The sequence below is a fragment of the Mastigoproctus giganteus genome, chromosome 8, assembly GCF_048544385.1.
Source record: "Mastigoproctus giganteus isolate SK-2022 chromosome 8, ASM4854438v1, whole genome shotgun sequence".
In the NCBI taxonomy this organism is placed as follows: Eukaryota; Metazoa; Arthropoda; class Arachnida; order Uropygi; family Thelyphonidae; genus Mastigoproctus; species Mastigoproctus giganteus.
This window is the reverse complement of record NC_143582.1, coordinates 91,291,187-91,310,390: the sequence shown is the minus strand read 5'-3', so window position 1 is coordinate 91,310,390 and position 19,204 is coordinate 91,291,187. Positions and strand designations below refer to the sequence as shown.

Sequence of the window (19,204 nt, the reverse complement as noted above, 5' to 3'; positions counted from 1 at the left end):
ACCTGTCAAAACCAGATGGTTGTTGTCACTTCAGTCAAGGATATAGCTGACCTGCTAGCATCCCATTTTCCTTCCAACTCTTGTATTAATGATCTACTTAAAACCCCTCCCACCATTCCCAACACGCCCCATTCAATGCCTCCTGTGGTCTTCTGTCAAAAGGATGTCAGGACTTCGACGAATCTTGATGCCAAGAAAGCTCCAGGTCCTGATGGTATTTCTCCACTTTTTCTCAAAACCTGTGCTCCTGAACTTACTCCTGTTCTTTTCCGTCTTTTTTCACTCTTATTCCAAAGGTGTTTTTCCTTCTACTTGGAAATTTGCTCATATCCAGCCATTTCCTAAAAAGGGTGACAAATCCTTCCCATGCAATTACTTCTACTCTTTCTAAAGTAATGGAGAAATCAATTAAATGCAAACACTTAAACTTCCTCGAAACCTTCTGTATGATCAACGATCGCCGGTCAATTTACAGTCAATTTTCAGTCAATTTACATTGACTGAAAATCCTATCCATAGTTTTGCTGAGCACATTGCATTCCACTTTCCACTTTGAGAAATCTTGCCCTGCTGAATCAGCTTAAACTTCTCGAATATCCGCTACCAATTCCTTAAATGCCAATCTCCAGTGGGGCAAAGACAACTTAGTTGATTTTAATCCTTCTAAAACTAAGTCTTGTCTTATATCTTGCAAAAAATAATTCTTCTGCCCCTATGCTTATTTTTGGTGACACTCCGATTTCTAGGCAAAATGATATTTTTCTTTTGGGGATTACCCTGACTTCTAATCTCTCTTGGCACAAGCACATTACAAATATTACTTCATCTGCATCTAAAAAACTTGGGTTTTCTCTTTTGCTCTTGGTGTTACTTTTCTTCTAAACAGCTGTTCACATTTTGTACAAATCGCAAAACCACCCTACCATGGAATATTGTTCTCACATCTGTGGCAGTGCACCCAAAACCTCTCTCAGGCTTCTAGATTCCATTCAGAAGGGGGCAGTTAGGTTAACTAATGACTCATCTCTAATAGTCTCTCCACTCACTGTCTCACAGACATACTGTTTCTGTTGCATGCCCTTTCTATAGATACTTGTTTGGGCACTGTTCTTCTGAATTGGCTTCTATAATTTCTGCTCTCTTTCAAAACAGTCCGAACGTGTGCTGCCACCAGCCAAAATCCATTTGCTGTCCAACTTCAAACTCTCAGAACCAACTTTTCATCTTCCTTGTTTATTCATTCAACTGCCGTTTTCTGGAACAACCTTCTTTCGTACGTATTCCTGAAAATCATAGTCTACAGAAGTTCAAGTCTAATGTCAACAATATCTTCTTTTGTCTTCTCAACCTCCAACTCAAGCATGGTACTATGTACTATAGGTTCTAATACCTCTCCTGTTTGGAGCTTTCATGAAAAAAAAGCTTAAATGTTGTTCTTTTCTCTGTATGAGGTTTATTAATTTTAGGAGCCACAGCAAGGGATTTTTAATTTAAAAGAAATGGAAAACAGCGGTATAATCCATGATATCAGTACAGAATTCACTTTCAAAATGGTGAATGTAAACAAATACAGTAATCAAGTAACTTGCTGTTTTCAGTACTGTAAAACATCTGTGCTGTATGTAACATTCAATCTCAATGTGCCACTAGCTTGAATGTTCTGTTATTTCAAGTCTACTGTATCAGGGCTACAGTAGCAACAGCAACTAAGACCATATTGCTCCGTATATACTGTCCGAAAAATTTGATTTTGTTTTGCTGGACAAAAAACAATGCTACCCTCAACAGAGACCAACTAATCCATGTGTTGTGAAAAAGGCTCATAAAAATTCCTCGTCATTGCGAGAGTCGAACTCAGGTGTTTTCCACAGTGTGGGGAGGATGATGAATCTACCAAATGTGCTACTCACGAGGGCTTTGTGAAAGTGCTACTAGCTCAGTAACATTCATTAAGTCAAGGTACAGCTCACTTACTGATGAAAATTACAAGGATATGATGAAGGATCAGGTCATTATTCCCACTGACCTTTTGATATTATTGCAGTGGTCCTTTTGAAAAGGAATCAAAATCTTCAAGAATTTAAATTCACACAGCTATTTAAATTAAAATCTCCAACCACTATTGCCACCTGAGATTTATTTTACTTAGTGAACAAGTCATCATGGAAACCATTGTGAAGCTTGAACACTAACTGGAGGGCCTAAATGCAAAATACCCACTACTTTCAAAAAACCTTTGCATAACAATAGTTAATCCTTCAAACTAATCCAATACTTTTAATAATCCAACCAAGGAAGAAAGGTTATTCTTCAAACTGTGTGTGTAACAAGTTAACTTCCCTAGAATGAAGAATAAAAATAATCCTATGATCCCTAGGAGAGAAAGTAAAGGGAAAAAAAAAAAAAAAAACTTACCTTTCCTCCAATCTCTTGCCATGTAAAATACATTTTCAATCAGTTTTTTCTTAACACCAAGTACTAAAGGTTTAGTGAAAGTGAAATAAAATGGCATACAAAATACATTAAGATGAAGCCTTTACATATAAATATACAAGCATTACTAAACTAAAAAGAGATAAACTAAAAAAATATAAAGAGATAAAAAAAAAAAAAAAAAAAAGAATTAAATTTTTAATTCAGAAGTAAATTTTTACTGTGTACCTCTATATGGTGCACAAGTCTTCCACTTGTGCACCATCTGGAGGTACACATTAAAAAATTTACTTCTGCCAGGTTACTTGGGTAGATAATGTTATTGGAGCTAAAATCATTTGGGAGGCTTTAATCATATAATTATTGTCACAGAAGTCTCAAAGAATGCTTTGGAATTCCTAACATCCTTGAAGTCTTTCCTACTACCTGGTCTATATTCTAGTGAAATGTGTGATTGACAATTACTCTGAGATGTCACTTTGTTCGAGGAATCAATTTTTTATTATTAGTATAAACCTCTATTTTGTGATTAGGTCATAAATCAACCTAATTATAGTACATTTATTCAAGCCTATGAATCTGGTGGTGAAGATTATCCATTGCTTCATCCAATCTGTGGTAGTCATTTATACTATTTATGGTCTTGCACAACTTTATATCATCTGCATACATCAATAATCCTGTCACTACAATTTTAATATTATTCATAAAAAAAAAAAAAAAAATGCAAAAACGTAATAGGCCCAATCATGGGCTTTGAGGGACACCTGATGGTAAATGGAGAGGAATATTCAGAGCTAAATACTATTGCAGTTCTCTCCAATGGAAAAGGTATTTAACTAGTTTAGTGAAGAGCCAACAGTTCTCATGTTGTTTAGTGTGCTCAAGGGTCATAAGATGAGAAGAGAACCAAAAATTTTGGGTAACATTTGTTCTCTTTTGATACTTTTTACTATACCCTTAGTGTTTATGGGAGTTCAAACTTTGAATCTTTATATCAAGATTCAATGAGTTTATTCAAAATAAGATGGTTGAAGGACATAGTTTACATATGCAGGAATAACTAATTTGATTAAAATATATACTTAGTTATAATGACTTTCCATATTAAATATAATTAATTAAACACTGTGGCACAAAAACCTCATGTTTCAGAACGCTGTGGTTTCTTCATAAGTATGGAATTAGTGTAGATATAAAAGTGGGGAATTAGTACAGCTATAAAATTACATACAAAGATGCCTATAATATGTTTAAAAATAATGCATATCATTTTTATGTTACCATTTCACAACACAATAAAGACAAGAAGAAAGAGAGGAGGTCTGGGACAAAGAAAGGTTAGGTGGCCAGTTTTCATTTTCATGATCAAACATGAGGCTTCTCTTTGCCACAAGTCATGTTAAATACCATAGAGTGTGGAGCAGTTAATCTTGTGAAATGCCACTGGATACATTGACATTGCTTCTTGCAGACCTTAGAATGTCTGTTGCTAAGGCCTGGAATCCTTACAGGGCCACAGGTTTAGATGCTATTTCGAAGGTTATGGTTATTCTGTGGGTTGTTGTGATGGGTATTACTTCATGTCTGTTATTCCACTGAAGACAGTTATTCAGCATGAAAGAACAGAAACTTGACCGATATTCCTGTGAAGTTTTTGGTCCAGAAACTGACTTTTTTTTTTATCTTGCAAACTGACAAAAGAGAACCCAATTACAGACATAATATATACTAATGTTTCATGGCCATAGTGTTTTGGCACTTAGTGTACACCTAAATTAACCACATTGCATGATTTTTACCTTCAGTAATTTAATTTCCTATCTCCAGAATGGTATGAGGTTAGAGCTACATAATACATTATTCTGGGTGTTAAGATAGCAAGAATATTATTCTTTAATAAGTAAATTGTTTTTCTCTGTTCTAAAAAATTAATATAACATTGTCTAAAAAGTATAATGTTTATAGATTACCTTAATAAAGTAATTTATTTTTTTCCTAGCAATTTACGATCTGTTTGGTTAATTGGAGGGAGAGGTTGGGATAATTGGTAGGTTATTTAAGGCATTAATGGTGCTTTAGCAACTAAGGCTATACAGTGTGCCAAGTCAAATGGTATAATATAAATGTATATATAATTAACTACTATAGAGTAATATTAATATGATATAAAAAACAATTAAGAGGAATTGTAGAAACACTTTAAATGAAATTATATAAATAAGTTGTAAAAATTTGAATTTTTTGACATGTCATCATTTGAAAATCTGAGTGTGTAATAATGCTCAGTTAATGCATAAAAGATAGACAGTTCTGATTATTAAAAGATGCACAGGTGTCACAGTATCTACACATAGTTAGACCTCAGGAGATAGAAATGCATGGGGTGATAGCCCTATGTGGAGCTGAGGACAATTTTTTTTGCAGAGAACCTTCCATTGATTAGACTGCCATTGTAATTACAAGCATAATTTGGTAGTTCATTTATGGTGTGCCAAGATTCTTGCCATTATGAAAGTAATTCGAGTGTTGGCAGTCGAGGTGAGCGGAAGCGCTTCGTCAGGGCTCCTCAGTTAAGTGGATTGGATTACTGTTGATTAGTGCTTTTAAATATTTGATATATTTATATATTGTTGGATTATTTTGTTATAAGTTTTCCTGTAACAGTGTGATTTTAATAATATTATAGATAATTTTTTAAAGTTAATTTTCATTGATATTTGGCTAATTTTATAATGGTAGTTACGAGATCTGCCTTAAACACGTCACAGGGTATCGTGACTCACACGGAAATAGCCGGTGGCGATTTATGGGCGAGTCATGATTTAATACGTTACGGAACCTGTGGAATGTTTTCTAAGGTCGACCTGGTGATTAATCATAGCTCACCTGGGGATTCTTTTCTTTGTGATCGATGTAAGGAGTGCACTGATGGAACAATTTGAGTCCCTGAGAAAATGGGTACTTGCCCTCGAGAATATTGCATCTACCAAGTGATGCACACCCGATTCGCACCTCAAAACAGAAAACCCAAGTGCAAACTACTCTGGTTAAAAAGGATGTTTTATTAGGAGACTCCATTGTCAGGGAAACGGGGAACGTTTTTTGTAATTAGGATAGGTGGAGTAGAACCAGGGTATCTCTGCCGGGAGCAACTATTAATGATGTCACCAACAGATTGTCAGATTTTAAGGGGGTAAAGAGAATATTATTATTCATGTGGGGACAAATGACATTAAACACGATCATCATACACGATCTGATGACGTGTTGGAAAAATACAGGACCAGGCTGAGGAAATGCCGCGAGCTAGGCCACAATGTCTATGTGTCTGCAATTCTGCCCAGACACGATAGGAGGGATTATATGTTAAAAGCCTTGTGGATTAACTCAAGACTTGAAGGACTCTGCAAGGCTTTAGGGGGGGGAATTTCTATCAGCATGGCCCACACTTGTAGGTAGAAGGAATTTGTTTTGGAGAGACGGGATACACTTAAACAAAGGTGGTGCAAAAGTTTTTGCCAGTATTATTGAGGATACCTTAAAGGTTCAGGGAAACTGCTAGTTAGGAGGGGATGTGGGTAATACTGACATGCATTTATCCGATAATATTGGTTAAAGTAACTCTTGCACATACCTCAAGAGTTCTCATCTGTTACCCCAACTGGACATATTATCTAGATGTTCTGGGGGCAGAAACATTTCAAGTGAGCGGGTAGCCAGGGAAGAGAGCCTAAAAAACTTCAAGGGTTGTGTTAGGGTTGTTAAATATACAAGAACAGTAAGTCTTATTCATATAGTAATGTTAGAAGTGTCGTCAATAAAATGAGCGAATTTGAACTGTTGGTTAAAACAAGTAACGCGGACATAATAGGGCTTACAGAGACGTGGTGCCACCCGGAAATTGGGGATGATGAGTTTCAGTATACGGCTTGTATAATGTATTTAGGAAGGATAGGGTAGATAGAAGGGGTGGTGGGGTAATGCTTCTTATCAGAAGCAGCCTGATGCGACAATAGCTTTCCCAGATTCAGATGTTTCACATGCTAATATAGAATCTGTATGGTGTGAGATAGTTGGAAACAAAGGTATAATGCGAGTAGGAGTAATCTACAGACCAGGTGATTGTGAAGATTATGACGAACGCCTCTACATGCAAATGGAATGGGCAAGTAAGCGTCAATGTCTTATTATGGGTGATTTCAATTTGCCTCTAATTGATTGGAGTAAATGGAAAGGAAACTCGACATGAGGAACAAAATTTTTAAATCAACTAGATGACTTATTTGTATCAACATGTACTAGAGAAAAGAATATCCTAGACCTCATCATCACCCATGAATCAGATTACATAACAGGGCTGACAGTAGAGGAACCAGTAGCAGCAGTACAAGGCAAAAGAATGGGTTTTAATTTCAGAAAACGAAATTACGATGCCTTAAGGTGCTACATGGCCTCTATTAACTGGGTAGATATCACGCAGAGAATGAATACAATTGAACTGTGGTATGCTTTTAAAACATTAATCATAGATGCCTTGAATGTGTATTCACCATTAAAAAAATACTCCACGAGGAGGGTTCCAAGTTGGATGAATAGTGAAGTTGCCACATTACTTGAGCAGAAAAAGGTGGCATGGAAAGGTTACAGAGCAATAAAAAGTACCGAAGCCTATAGCAGCTACAAGATGATCTGTAATAGAGCCACAGAAAAGGTTCGACTGGCAAAGGCAGTTTATGAGAAATCACTAGCAAACAGAGCAAAGAGGGGGGGGGGGGGAGATAAGGAATTCTTCAAATATATAAATGCCAAGAGCAGCAGGACAAACCAGATCGGACCTTTACGTAAGGGAAAGGGGATAGTATTAAATACAACAGCTTCTGTTGCAGATGAACTCAACAGTTATTTTGCATCGATATTTACAAATGAAAAACCTTTTTGTGGCAATGGGAAATTGTGGGAGCGAAGTTAAAAAATATGTAATTAATGATATTGAAATTTTGCAAGTTATTTAATGAAAAAACTTTCGAGCCTACAGGCCAGTACGGCTCCTGGAGTTGATGGAATATACCCTATAATCTTAAGGGAGGCGGCGGCAAGCGAGTGCATTGAACCATTGAGGCTAATTGTGAGAGCATCACTAGACTCTGGGGAGATTCCCTTGGATTGGAAAAGTGCCAATGTCTCTCCCATACATAAGGGTGGGACTAAGAGTGAAGTGGGAAATTATCGACCTGTCAGTCTGACTTCAGTGGTGGGGAAAATCATGGAGGCAATGATCAAGGGTGGAATTCAGGATCACTTGGATTGAATTGAAATTCTCAAGGGTACTCAGCATGGTTTTGTAAAGGGAAAATCATGTTTAACAAATCTGGTTCGCTATTTTGAAAGGGTCACTCACGAGTTGGATTTAGGGAATAATTTCGACATTGTTTATTTAGATTTCAGCAAAGCTTCTGACTCAGTCCCACATGAGTGGTTGCTTTATAAGCTGGAACAGATTGGAATCACTGGGAAAACCCTTAGATGGACAGCAGGATGGCTTCAGGGCAGGAGGCAGAGGGTTGTGATAAATGGCTATTCCGCAGATTGGGTTGATGTAAGAAGTGGGGTTCCACAAGGATCAGTATTACGACCACTGTTGTTTTTAATTTTCATAAATTACATCGATAATTATTATTATTATTATTATTATTATTTGGTTTTTAGGAGCCAAAGGCCATATTGCTCCAGGGATATGCGGTGGTAATTCCTTGACCTTTCCACATCCTCCGTATTTGGTGGGCACGGGCTCAATCCCGGTCTAATCAAGAAGCGTTTACTATGCACTGCTGCTCCTGCCCACCTGGCTATGGAGGCGCCAACGATATTGATGAAGGGATAGAGGGCGTGATGTCTAAATTTGCAGATGATGTTAAAATTGGTAGAGTAGTCAATGATCACTGTCAAGCTGAGCTTCTTCAGAGACCTAGATAGACTTCAGGAATGGTCAGAAAATGGCAGCTATGCTTTAATCCAACAAAGTGTAAGGTATTACACCTGGGAAACAGTAATCCCAAAATAATTTATTCACTTGGTGGAGTTCAACTAAAGCCAGTACTGGAGGAAAGGGACTTGGGTGTTACGATACAGTCAGACATGAAATTCTCTGAGCATTGTAAACAGGTTGCAAGGAAGGCCCATGGTGTCCTATGGATGATCAATCGAACTTTTGCAAGTAGAGATAGGGACGGGATAATCCCATTATATAAGGCTTTTGTTAGACCACACTTGGAATACTGTGTTCAAGTATGGAGACCGCACCTAAAGAAAGACATCGAGCTTCTTGAAAGGGTGCAAAGACGGGTAAGTCACCTGGTGAGATCGGCAAAAGGGCATCCTTATAAAGAAAAACTTCGAATATATGGGTTGCAGAGTTTGGAAACTAGACACCTTAGAGGAGATTTGATTCAGGTGTTTAAGGCTCTGAGAGGCATCATTAAAATGAACGAGGACGAAATTTTTAAGATTATAAATGATGCTAGAACTAGGGGACATAAATTCAAGTTACGGGGGGGGGAATGTTTAGAATGGACTGCAGGAAGTTTTATTTTAGCCAGCGAGTTATAAATTACTGGAATAAGTTGCCTACATGTGTGGTAGAGGCTGACAGTTTGGGGAAATTCAAAGGTCATCTGGATAGTACTTTCAGGTCAGGGAAGCACATAGGATGATAGGTTTAATTTCCTTTTCTTTTATTAATTATTATTATTTATTTTTTTTATCATTGTTTTATTCGGTTTTTTTTTTTTTTTTTTTTGAATGGTGCAGCATAAGCCATGGCTTTCTTGCCCCATGCGGCCATTACTAATACTAATAATTTTGTATGGATGTGGTCTGTAAAGGGAACTAAAAAGTAAATGTCATTCTGTGGTATTGCTGATATTTGACTGCAACATCAGCAAAATCATTGCCTGTGATCTCAGAATGGCAAGGGATCCAGCAAAAGTGAATATCAAAGTCTAACCCCGAGTGTGAGAGAGAGTGTAGCAATTTCTGTACTCAGCATCAACATTGAATGAGGAGTGTATCTCATTTATAATAAAGCCTGTAACATGCTTAGTCAGTATATACCATACAGCTTTAGTATTGATGGGATTTTATATGATATAAGGACAGTGCTGTTTCATGCAGCTCTGCAGTACCTACAGATACTTCTGATTTTGAGCTATCTGCATATGGTGGCAAGAAGTCAGAATGTTCACTTTGTGTTTTGCAAAAAGTTGCTGAAATACAAGGTAAGGCGAAAAAGTTCCCAGACATTTGCTGCTGCGATCATGTTTCAATGAGTTTGAAAATAAACGGAAGTGGTATGTTGTTGTTCTAACTTCCTCCAAAAAGATGATGGTACAGAGATTGTCCAGTAGTCTGACAGGTTGCAAGTAACAACCAGTTTCATTAGTAGTATTAAAATTCTGTAATGTTAACACTACTAATGAAATGCAGTTTGCAATTCCGCAAACAAATATAAAATTCTGCTTTAAACTGGGAACTATAACAGAAACCTATAAAATGTTAAAAACTGTTTATGGTGATGAAATATTAAGTCATACCAGTGTGTCTGAATGGTATTAGTGGTTTAAAGAGGGATGTATGTTTGTAATGACCCAAGAGATGGGGTCCATCAACCTCTTAAAATGAGGACAGAGTTGCAAAAGTTCATGTAATTGTGGCAAGGGATCATCATTTGACCCGCAGAATGATGACTGATAGATAAGAATAAGATGGTTTGTCAAATTCTGCATGAGTATTTAGAGAAAAGGAAGGCCTATGCAAAATTTGTGCCACACAGATGAGCAAAAGCAACGAAGAGTGTTATCATGTGATTTCATCCAGATTTGTCGATACAATCCTTTCCTCAACTGTATTGTCACTGGAGATGAATGTTGGGTGTTTCAGTATGATCTAGAGATGAAGGGCCAGAGCATGCAGTGGACTTCAAAATCATCACCGAAGCCCAAAAAGTTTTGTTTACAGAAGACCAAGATGAAGATAATGCCGATCACATTTCGCAACAAATGATGTGATTCAAATACTATCGAGGTGCATTTCCTGGGTGAGGCCACAATTTCAAGAGAAAGACAGCTAGTTCTTGTTGCATGATAATACCCCAGCCCATTCTGCACTTGTGAACACATTTCTGATGAAATATGACATTGTACAGATCAACCATTCACCCTATTTTCCAATCTAGCACCAGTGGATTTCTTCCTCTTTCCCAAGGTGAAAAGAGATTTATGGATGTTGAAAGTAAAAAAAAAAAAAAAACGTAACCACCCTAACTGAATAGTTCTTTTTATTGCACCAATCCAGGAACTTTATTGCCACATTTCATATAGATAAGGATGCTTGACTTCCAGCAAATTACTACAGGTGAAGTCACAAGATAGGCTCTGGATGGGAGTGAGGATTTTATTATCTGACAGAGACAAATTATCCAATGTAAAGTTAGCAAGCGTGGCCTTGGATCCTGACACACCTAGGGGAAGAATAGCAGTTGTTATAAAGATTTTTCTTATTGTGGCATAAAAATGGATGTCCATGTGGGATGTGCTGGCAGAAATTTCATTTTTATGGCATATTGGAACAATAACGGCTGGTGTAAAAGCACCTGTCAACCTGCAAAGATTGAACTACAGTCATACAATTATCATTTTCAAAAACCAGCCAGACTCAGACACTGTCCTTCCACCCCATTATAACCATTTTAGAAGCATTAGGATGTGAATTCTAGAGTTCTTCTTGACATGGCCCTCAGTTTGTAATGGCATAGCCTTCAGAGTGAACTAGTCTCCAAGACTAGTTCACTCTGGAGGCTATGCCATCATGCTGTTTATAAATCTATATAAATATAGCTTTATAAACAACGGCTACTCCAATTCCTCCTTCTCATGAAGAACAGGCAAGGTTACAATTCAAGACTCTCTCTCTCTCACTCTGCTAATCTTACAATATTTTGTAAGATTAGCAAAGAGGTACAATATCAAAACTAGGTTCTCTTCCTCCTCTGACCCAATGCAAAGGAACACACTATAAAATCAACTGCCAAAACTATGCAGATCAGAGCAAGAGGAAGCTTTTTTGAGCAACACTGTGGCTCAAGAAAGACAAGATGGACAATGATAAAACCAACACAGTGGTCTTGAACCCTGCATTTCACTTGCAAGAGGAAGACCATGGATGGGATTTCTCCAAAAAGGTATTTTAACATCTGGTAAACATTGTATTCACATGCTATGCATGGAAGCATTTTACATTAGAGTGCTGGCACAGACCAGATCCAACAATCCGCTGTTAACCACAGTAAGGTGGTTGACAGTGGATTGCAGTACATGTGCGTAGGGCAACAAGCAGCAGACACTGTAACCCACCAAACAAACCAGGCTTTCGAGGGATGCATCATGATTGGTCTGCTGATCATGTTTACTTCAGTTGTTTGTTTATGTGCCTCTCCTAATCTTATCTGTAGTATTATCTGATTGTTCTTGTGATGTTTGGAGTAGACATGCTGCACTGAACTGTAATGCAAGCATCTCACCTTCAATCATTTGTGATGAAGAAAGTGGTTGAAAAACTATATAATATCTGTGTAGATACACCATAGTTTACCCATAAATTTGAACTACACACGTAGTGCAAAGGCATCATTTTAATTGTATCTCATATAAACTTCAAATAAATAATGCTTCTCTAGTAGAGAAGACTACTGTTATTTATTTTCAGTGGATATCACCACCCATTTCGAAGCTAGTGGGCTTCATCATCAGTGGGTAGGCAGGTACTCTGGTAACTCAACATGCCATTACAGTTGCAAAGTTAAAACGATGCCCTCACACTACATACATAGTTCAAATTTACGGGAAACTATGTTGTATCTACACCGATATTATATAGTTAATTACTTAAACCCATAAGAAATTATGCCTTATGCATTTCACCTTCTAATATATTATTATCTACACTAATTGGCATCTCTCATATTATGGAAATAACTTCGCAACTGTGATGGCATGTTGCATTACCAGGGTACCTGCCCATCCACCGAAGAAGCCCACTATCTTCGAAACGATCATCTGGGTGGTGGTATCCACTGAAAATTAATAACAGTAATCTTCTCTACTAGAGAAGTGTTATTTATTTGAAGTAGTGCAATACCAGCTATCTTGTTGTGAAGGCACCCACAATATTAGATACAATTGAAATGATGCCTTTACACTATATACACAGTTCGAATTTATGGGTAAACTATGGTGTATTCTCATATAGATTCATATGTAAAACTCCCTGTGTGTGTGTGTGCACGCACGTGTAAAATATTCATTTTTGAGGCAGTGGAGTACGTATGAATCTACAAAACATCACATTGCTCACAAAAACTGAAAGTTTTTGTGAGCAATGTGAAATTTATTGAAAGCAATACTTTATTGAAAAAGATTTTACTGTATCAACATAAGTTTCCCACTGCTATCACAAACAACTCACGAGTTTGTTGAGTGTCTCCTTTATTCATTTGTTCTTACCCCCATAGGATTTTTATTCAGATTGCATCTCAGATTCTGTTTCTACACAAATTGCTTTTAATATCATGAGGTAAAAAAGGCACAATATTTTATGCAACTGTTCCAACTTGAGAGGTTATGTCTTGAATTCTTATTTGACACTTTGGCCAAAGAATGCTTCTGAGACAGGAGATAAGTTCATCTGTTGATGTGCAAAGCATCCTACATTTCGTGTTGTCTATCACATCATATTTATATCCTTGTGAGATTTTGCTAAACATACTTACCCTGTAACCCAAATTCAGATGCTCCTTATTAAATACAGGCTGGATGCTTCAACTTTCTCAAATATTACTGATAAAATGTATACTAAAAAAAATTAAATCTAACAGTATTTATTGCAGGAAGAATTACAATATGATACAGAATACCACAAATATTACAACTTGTATAACAAGAAATTTTATGAAGTGAGACTTTTACATTTTATACAGATCTATTTATTTCAAGCAAATGTATGAACTATATGATGTAAACAATGATTTTTACTAAAAACACCACATTATATTCACAGGAGAAACAATAAATACTTTATTTATAATACAGGACTCATAAAAGTCAGTGTACACTCTCAAGCAATGACTTTGTTATTACTACTGACATACTGTTCATGGTATGTAATGTTTTCTCTCATTTTTTCTCTTCTCTCTTCTTTTTTTTTTTAAATTCTAGTACAGAAAAACTAAGATTCTTTGGAAACTAACTGAAAGTCTACATTGACTATATGAATATCCTGTTAATCACAGACATGATCCTGACCTGTATACAGCAGTATGCAGGATTCGGTATATATATATCACAGCATTAAATTTTCAATTCATAAATAGTCGAACTTCAAAACTTTGGCACATGGAATTTTAAAACATTTCTTCATAAACTTTTGTTGCACCTTGGGATAATATTTTAATTAATGGACCAACACGCTCAGTTGGAATAAGAGTACCTGAAGGGGATTAAAAAAAAAAAAAAACACCTGTAACTGACAAAACTTCAATAGTGAAACTTAAGTTAAATATCAAATGACATTTATTTTACTTTTTTTCAGTACTAGCATTACACAAGATGTGGCTATCAAATAATGAGACTGTTGCTATCAAATAAATATAATGAAATATTTCATACTTCTACAAGTTATGCCCCTTCAGCCTTGGGCTTGCACACACTCTTTCTTCCAAGCACAGAAATATTTCTGGAAGTCATCTTCTGTAAGCCCTTTTAACACTTGGGTTGAGTTTTTCTGAATGACTTCAATGGACTGAAAATGGGAGCCTTAAGTACACTTTTCAGTTTAGGAAGAGAAAAAATTCACAAGGGTCTAGGTCTGGTGAGTAAAGAGCATCCAACAATCCTTTCACAATTCAGGTCTCTTCCTTCGATTTTTTTCGCACAACCCTGTCAGAACTTCACTGTAGTATATGATTGACAATCTGATTTGGTGAGACATAATAATACCTTTAATATTGAAGAAAACAAGAAGCATGGTTTTCATTTTTGATTTTGACATTCTTGCTTTTTTTTTTTTTGGTCTGGGGGATTGTTTTGTCTTTCACTGCATTAACTGTCTTTTAGTTTTTGGGTTGTACTGGAACAGCCAACTTTCATTGCAAGTAATTACAGTACTCAAAGTCTGGATCTTCTTCATTTTTTTTTTTTTTTTTTTCAAAACAGCTTCACAAACTTCCGTGTCTTCTCATTTTCTGACCTTCATTCAAAATTTGTCTAATTGTTTCTTTGTCCATATTGGGTTCTGATACAACCACTCTATGCTTAAATGATGATCACTTCTAATCAATATCCTAACCTGGTCCACATTTTCATCGGTTTTCATGCATACTGGATCGCCTGGTCAATAATCATCTTTCACATTCTCTGTTCCTTCTAAAAAAATCTTTTATGCCATTCAAATGCAAGCTCTTGACATAGTATCTTATCTAGTATTTGTTTGTTATTTGGAGCATTAGCAACTAAGGCCATATTGCTCCGGGATATGCGGTGGTCATTCCCTGACCTTTCCGCATCCTCCGTATTTGGTGGTGACGGGCTCGACCCCCGGGCTAATCAAGAAGCGTGTGCTATGCACTGCTGCTCCTTCCCACCTGGCTACGGAGGCACCTACTTTTTTCTTATCTAGTAACTTGACGCAACAACTCAAAGTTTGTATTTTTTTCAGTTCGTATTTTTTTTTCAAAGTTTTGTTAAAAAGGCGAGGTTAATTCATTGTTTGATTCTTTTTTTTTTCTCTCATTTTTATGGCAACAGCAAAAACACAAGGTATTGAAAACCTGTTTCGCTGCAAAGTAAATGAGCATGTTGGAACCTGACTTGGTAAGCAACTGGGAAAAGGTTCAAGGTCAACGACTGTTTCTTTGTTTCACAGGTGGTGTTTGGTGCAGCGACTGCACATGTAGTCTCATTATTGAATAGCCTCGTATGTCACATTACAATAGCATTAAAATTTAGTTTATATCACAATGAATGTATTATTCCTAATGAGGCTCAAACCTTATATTACAGATTAAAAAAAATATATTTAACAATATGATGAAAAAATTTAGATTAGGTGGCTCAGGAGATAATTTGTATTAAAAACCAGTAGCTTATCTAGGAACTTATAAAGGAAGATATAAACCAACGATGGTAAAACTTCATCTGTGTATGTCGGCAAAAGCAAACTGTTTTCTGCAATGCATCAATTTCACTTATTTTGGTTTTGTATGCACTGTGGCATCTTGCTTCATATAAAATTGATATAATGTCGTAAATTCAATGGTTTTGCTTTTCATATGACCTGCTGATAAAAACATGGGGGGAGGGAGAGACATTTCATAATATTTTTATGCAATTTCTTTGTGCTTGGCATTTATCATACGACATTTCGATTGGAGAATTCTTGAATGTCTTGAATTCTTATTTGATGTTTGGCCCAAATAATGCTAAAATAGGACACAAGTTCATTTGTTGATGTGCAAGGTCTCCAATACCTGTGACATACTAATACAGCAAGCTAATTAATATGGTGCATTAGATTGGTGATATAACAATGCCTTTTTTCCTACAGTAGTCTTTGAGATATAATCATGTTCTGTCTCTGGAAAATTAAGACCTCACAGTAGATAGTGAGATTGGTCAGGCATGACTTCTTTTAACAAATCTATGGTGTGATTATTTTATAACTCTGTTCCTATCAAGATGACTTTCATCACTGACTTCCTCATTTTCATTGGCACAGAAGTCTAACTTACAGGTTTCTCTGTCCACAGTTACTCAATTCACCAATTGAATTACCACTTCTAGGAGACACATTTGTATATATCCAATCTGTGAAGGAATTTTCTGAATCCAAGATGCTCAGACATTATGGCTAAAGGTTTGATTACCTCTTTGCTGCTGCTACTTTTTATATAATTAGATGGATTCTGTCAGCCCCAGGTGCCCAGTCCACTTTTGGCTGCAACTCTTATTTTTTTTCTTAGCTCCTTTTTATATATAAAATTATTTAGCTCCCACTCGACGTCACATAGAAGTCTGCTATCCCACTCTCTAAAAACCATGTATAAATGCAGATGCAAAATATTTATTCAATTTGTCAGCAACCTGTAGAGTGTCGTCAATAGTTATGCTATTGACATGAAGTGGACCAATTTGATTCTGCCTTTCCTTCTAGTTTTAAGCAAAGAATTCTTGACTACTATTCTTTATGGAACATCTTAGCCAAAGATGTCCCATAATCTGCTTAACATGCCTGAGTAACAACTCCCTGAGTAATTTGATTACAAACTAATTTATACTTGATATAGGTGTCTACATCACTTGACAATTTATAATCATCCCATTTACTTTTCTTAACTGCCACTAAACCTATCAGTTCAGTTGATATCCATTTTATTTCAAAATACTGAACATATCTTTTAGTTGGTATAAAATGTGGCTTATATGATTACATCTATAAACACTTTCTATTTGGCATTTACATTTTTTAACATTATTAGTCACAATGAAAAGAATTTAAAAAAAAAAATGTCTGTACTTTAAAAATGTTTGTAATATAATCATCTTTGTGAGAACAAATTCCTTCCCTTTAATCTTTGGCAGTAGTTACTTTGAATAAGTCCTAAATCAATACACTAAGATCACTGCTGATAATCATATCAAGAATACTGCTTTCTCCTATAGAAATAGTTGAATAGCTACAAGTTTCACGTGATTCTGAATTTCTTTTAAGGTTATGTTCATTTCTACAATGGGAGAAGGTTCTGCTGACCTTTTAAAATCTGTATTTGATCGCACATATTAGTTTTCTGGTGAAGTGATCCAGGCTTGTTGATTAAAACACTAAGAGTAGTTTTGCTGTTGTTTTTCTTTTCCATTGCTGTATACTGAGATGAATTATCCATTTGGCAATATGAAGTAGACAGACACTACACTGTAAGATTGCAAACAGGGTGAGTTTTAACTATTATTATTAATTCTTCCTTGTAATATCATATTCTTACTATTCAAAACCAAGGAGGTACATTTATAAGTAGCATCACATTAGTTGTAAATGCAAATAAGATGAAACACATTGCACATGTCTTATTTGCTCAAGTGATCCAAAGACAAGAGACAACAGAATTTCTTTCATGTTTTCTCAGTAATACTAAATTTAAAACTTTGTTAATTTGCTACAGAACTGTTCTAAATTACTAGACAGACACACAATGCAAAGGGGGGGGGGAGAGAATAGGAGTTAAAGAAACAGAAGTCAGATTCAAGCAAAAATTTACTTACCAACAATCCTTAAGTTATCTTCAGTACGCAAGCGCACAACTTGTAATTTCGAATAGTAGGCATTCTCTGTGCATGATAAATATGCAGACTTTCCAGAGGTAGAAGTATGAGAGGATAATGCTCTATCAACTTGTGTCCAAACTGAGAGAACGGATCCACTAAGAACATAATATGTTTTCTCTCTTAAGCCAGTTTCACACATCTGATCAGAAGCTCTTAATTTGCACTGTCCATGTCTAAAAATAAATTTCAAGAAACATAAATCTGAAAACCAATATGTGTGGGAAGAATATAATGAAATAAAGATAATAAATTATAAAAATATCGTAAAATAATAACCGACTCATCTAAAAGAAATAACTTTAGTAATGTTTCATTAACATCTACTGTAAAGGTTTGGCACAATCTCCCCACAATCTTACTCGAGATTGTATTAGAGTGAGCAAACATAAGTTTGCACTACTAGGTGCACCGAACTTACATTGCGAATGTGCTTCACCACGAGCTGCCTTGGTATTCCTTTACACACTTTAAATAATAAGCACTACTTCAAGTGAGAAGTACAGGGTGTGGAAAAAAAAGGGGATATTATAAAAAATCAAACTCAAAATGCTTTATTTAAGAAATTAAACATACCAACCTAAAAGTACAGAAAACAAGGCTGTTATTTTTTGAAGATTTCTTCAAGGCAACTTCCATCTAAGCACAGACGCTTCTCCAATCTTATTGCATATTTCCCATTACACAGGAATTCTATTTATTTCCTCTTGAATTCCAAGTTTAAACCTGGAAATAGCGTGTACGTAGATGGTCAAATACATACCTTGCTTTTGATGATCTTGTTGGTCAGGCAAGGTCCAGATTCCACTGAATGGGATCATTTCCTGACAAACAACTATTATCATATGGCATTCAGTGATTTGAGGTAGTATTTGAAGTCACCCCTACCTACTGAAACCTAGAATCATAACTTGAGGTAGCATAGGCCAAAGAGGTAAACAAAAAAAAAAAAAAAAAAACCCAGCACTTTACGTAATACTTATTCACCCCCTCTAAATGCATGTCTAGTTCTTCCTTGAATTTAGTGGCAAATGATGCAAGAAAACAAGCTTATATAGCATCAGCAAAAAAAAAAAAAAAAAAAAAAACCCTACAAAATTTACCCATCCACCCCTTCCAAGAATTTGTCTAGTTCTTCCTTGAACTTATTCAAACCACCCACTTCCACAACAGATGGAAATTTGTTCAACCAATCATCCACCTGTTGGCTGAAGGCAAACTTCTGTACATTTATCCCACAACCATCCTTCCACAACTTGAATTTATGCCACTTCATGTGTGTAGTCTCAGCAAGAGGAAGAATGCCATCAACATTTAGCTTACTCAGTCCATTTAACACCTTA

The 19,204-nt window shown here is 36.0% G+C and overlaps 1 protein-coding gene across 4 annotated transcripts in view; it reads right to left on the bottom strand.

Moving 5' to 3' along the window:
• Positions 1 to 13,674: 13,674 nt before the first annotated feature.
• Positions 13,675 to 19,204, bottom strand: part of LOC150081714 (protein strawberry notch homolog 1-like) — a 374,252-nt gene continuing 368,722 nt past the window's right edge. For all 4 annotated transcript variants that reach the window (XM_090378820.1, XM_090378821.1, XM_090378819.1 and 1 more), the window contains exons 28-29: positions 17,802 to 18,037; positions 13,675 to 13,974 (exon numbers count right to left, since the gene is read on the bottom strand). In XM_090378820.1, coding sequence (XP_090234946.1) covers positions 13,889 to 13,974; positions 17,802 to 18,037 — 322 coding nt within the window. In that variant the 3' untranslated portion in view covers positions 13,675 to 13,888. The remainder of the gene's footprint in view (positions 13,975 to 17,801; positions 18,038 to 19,204) is intronic.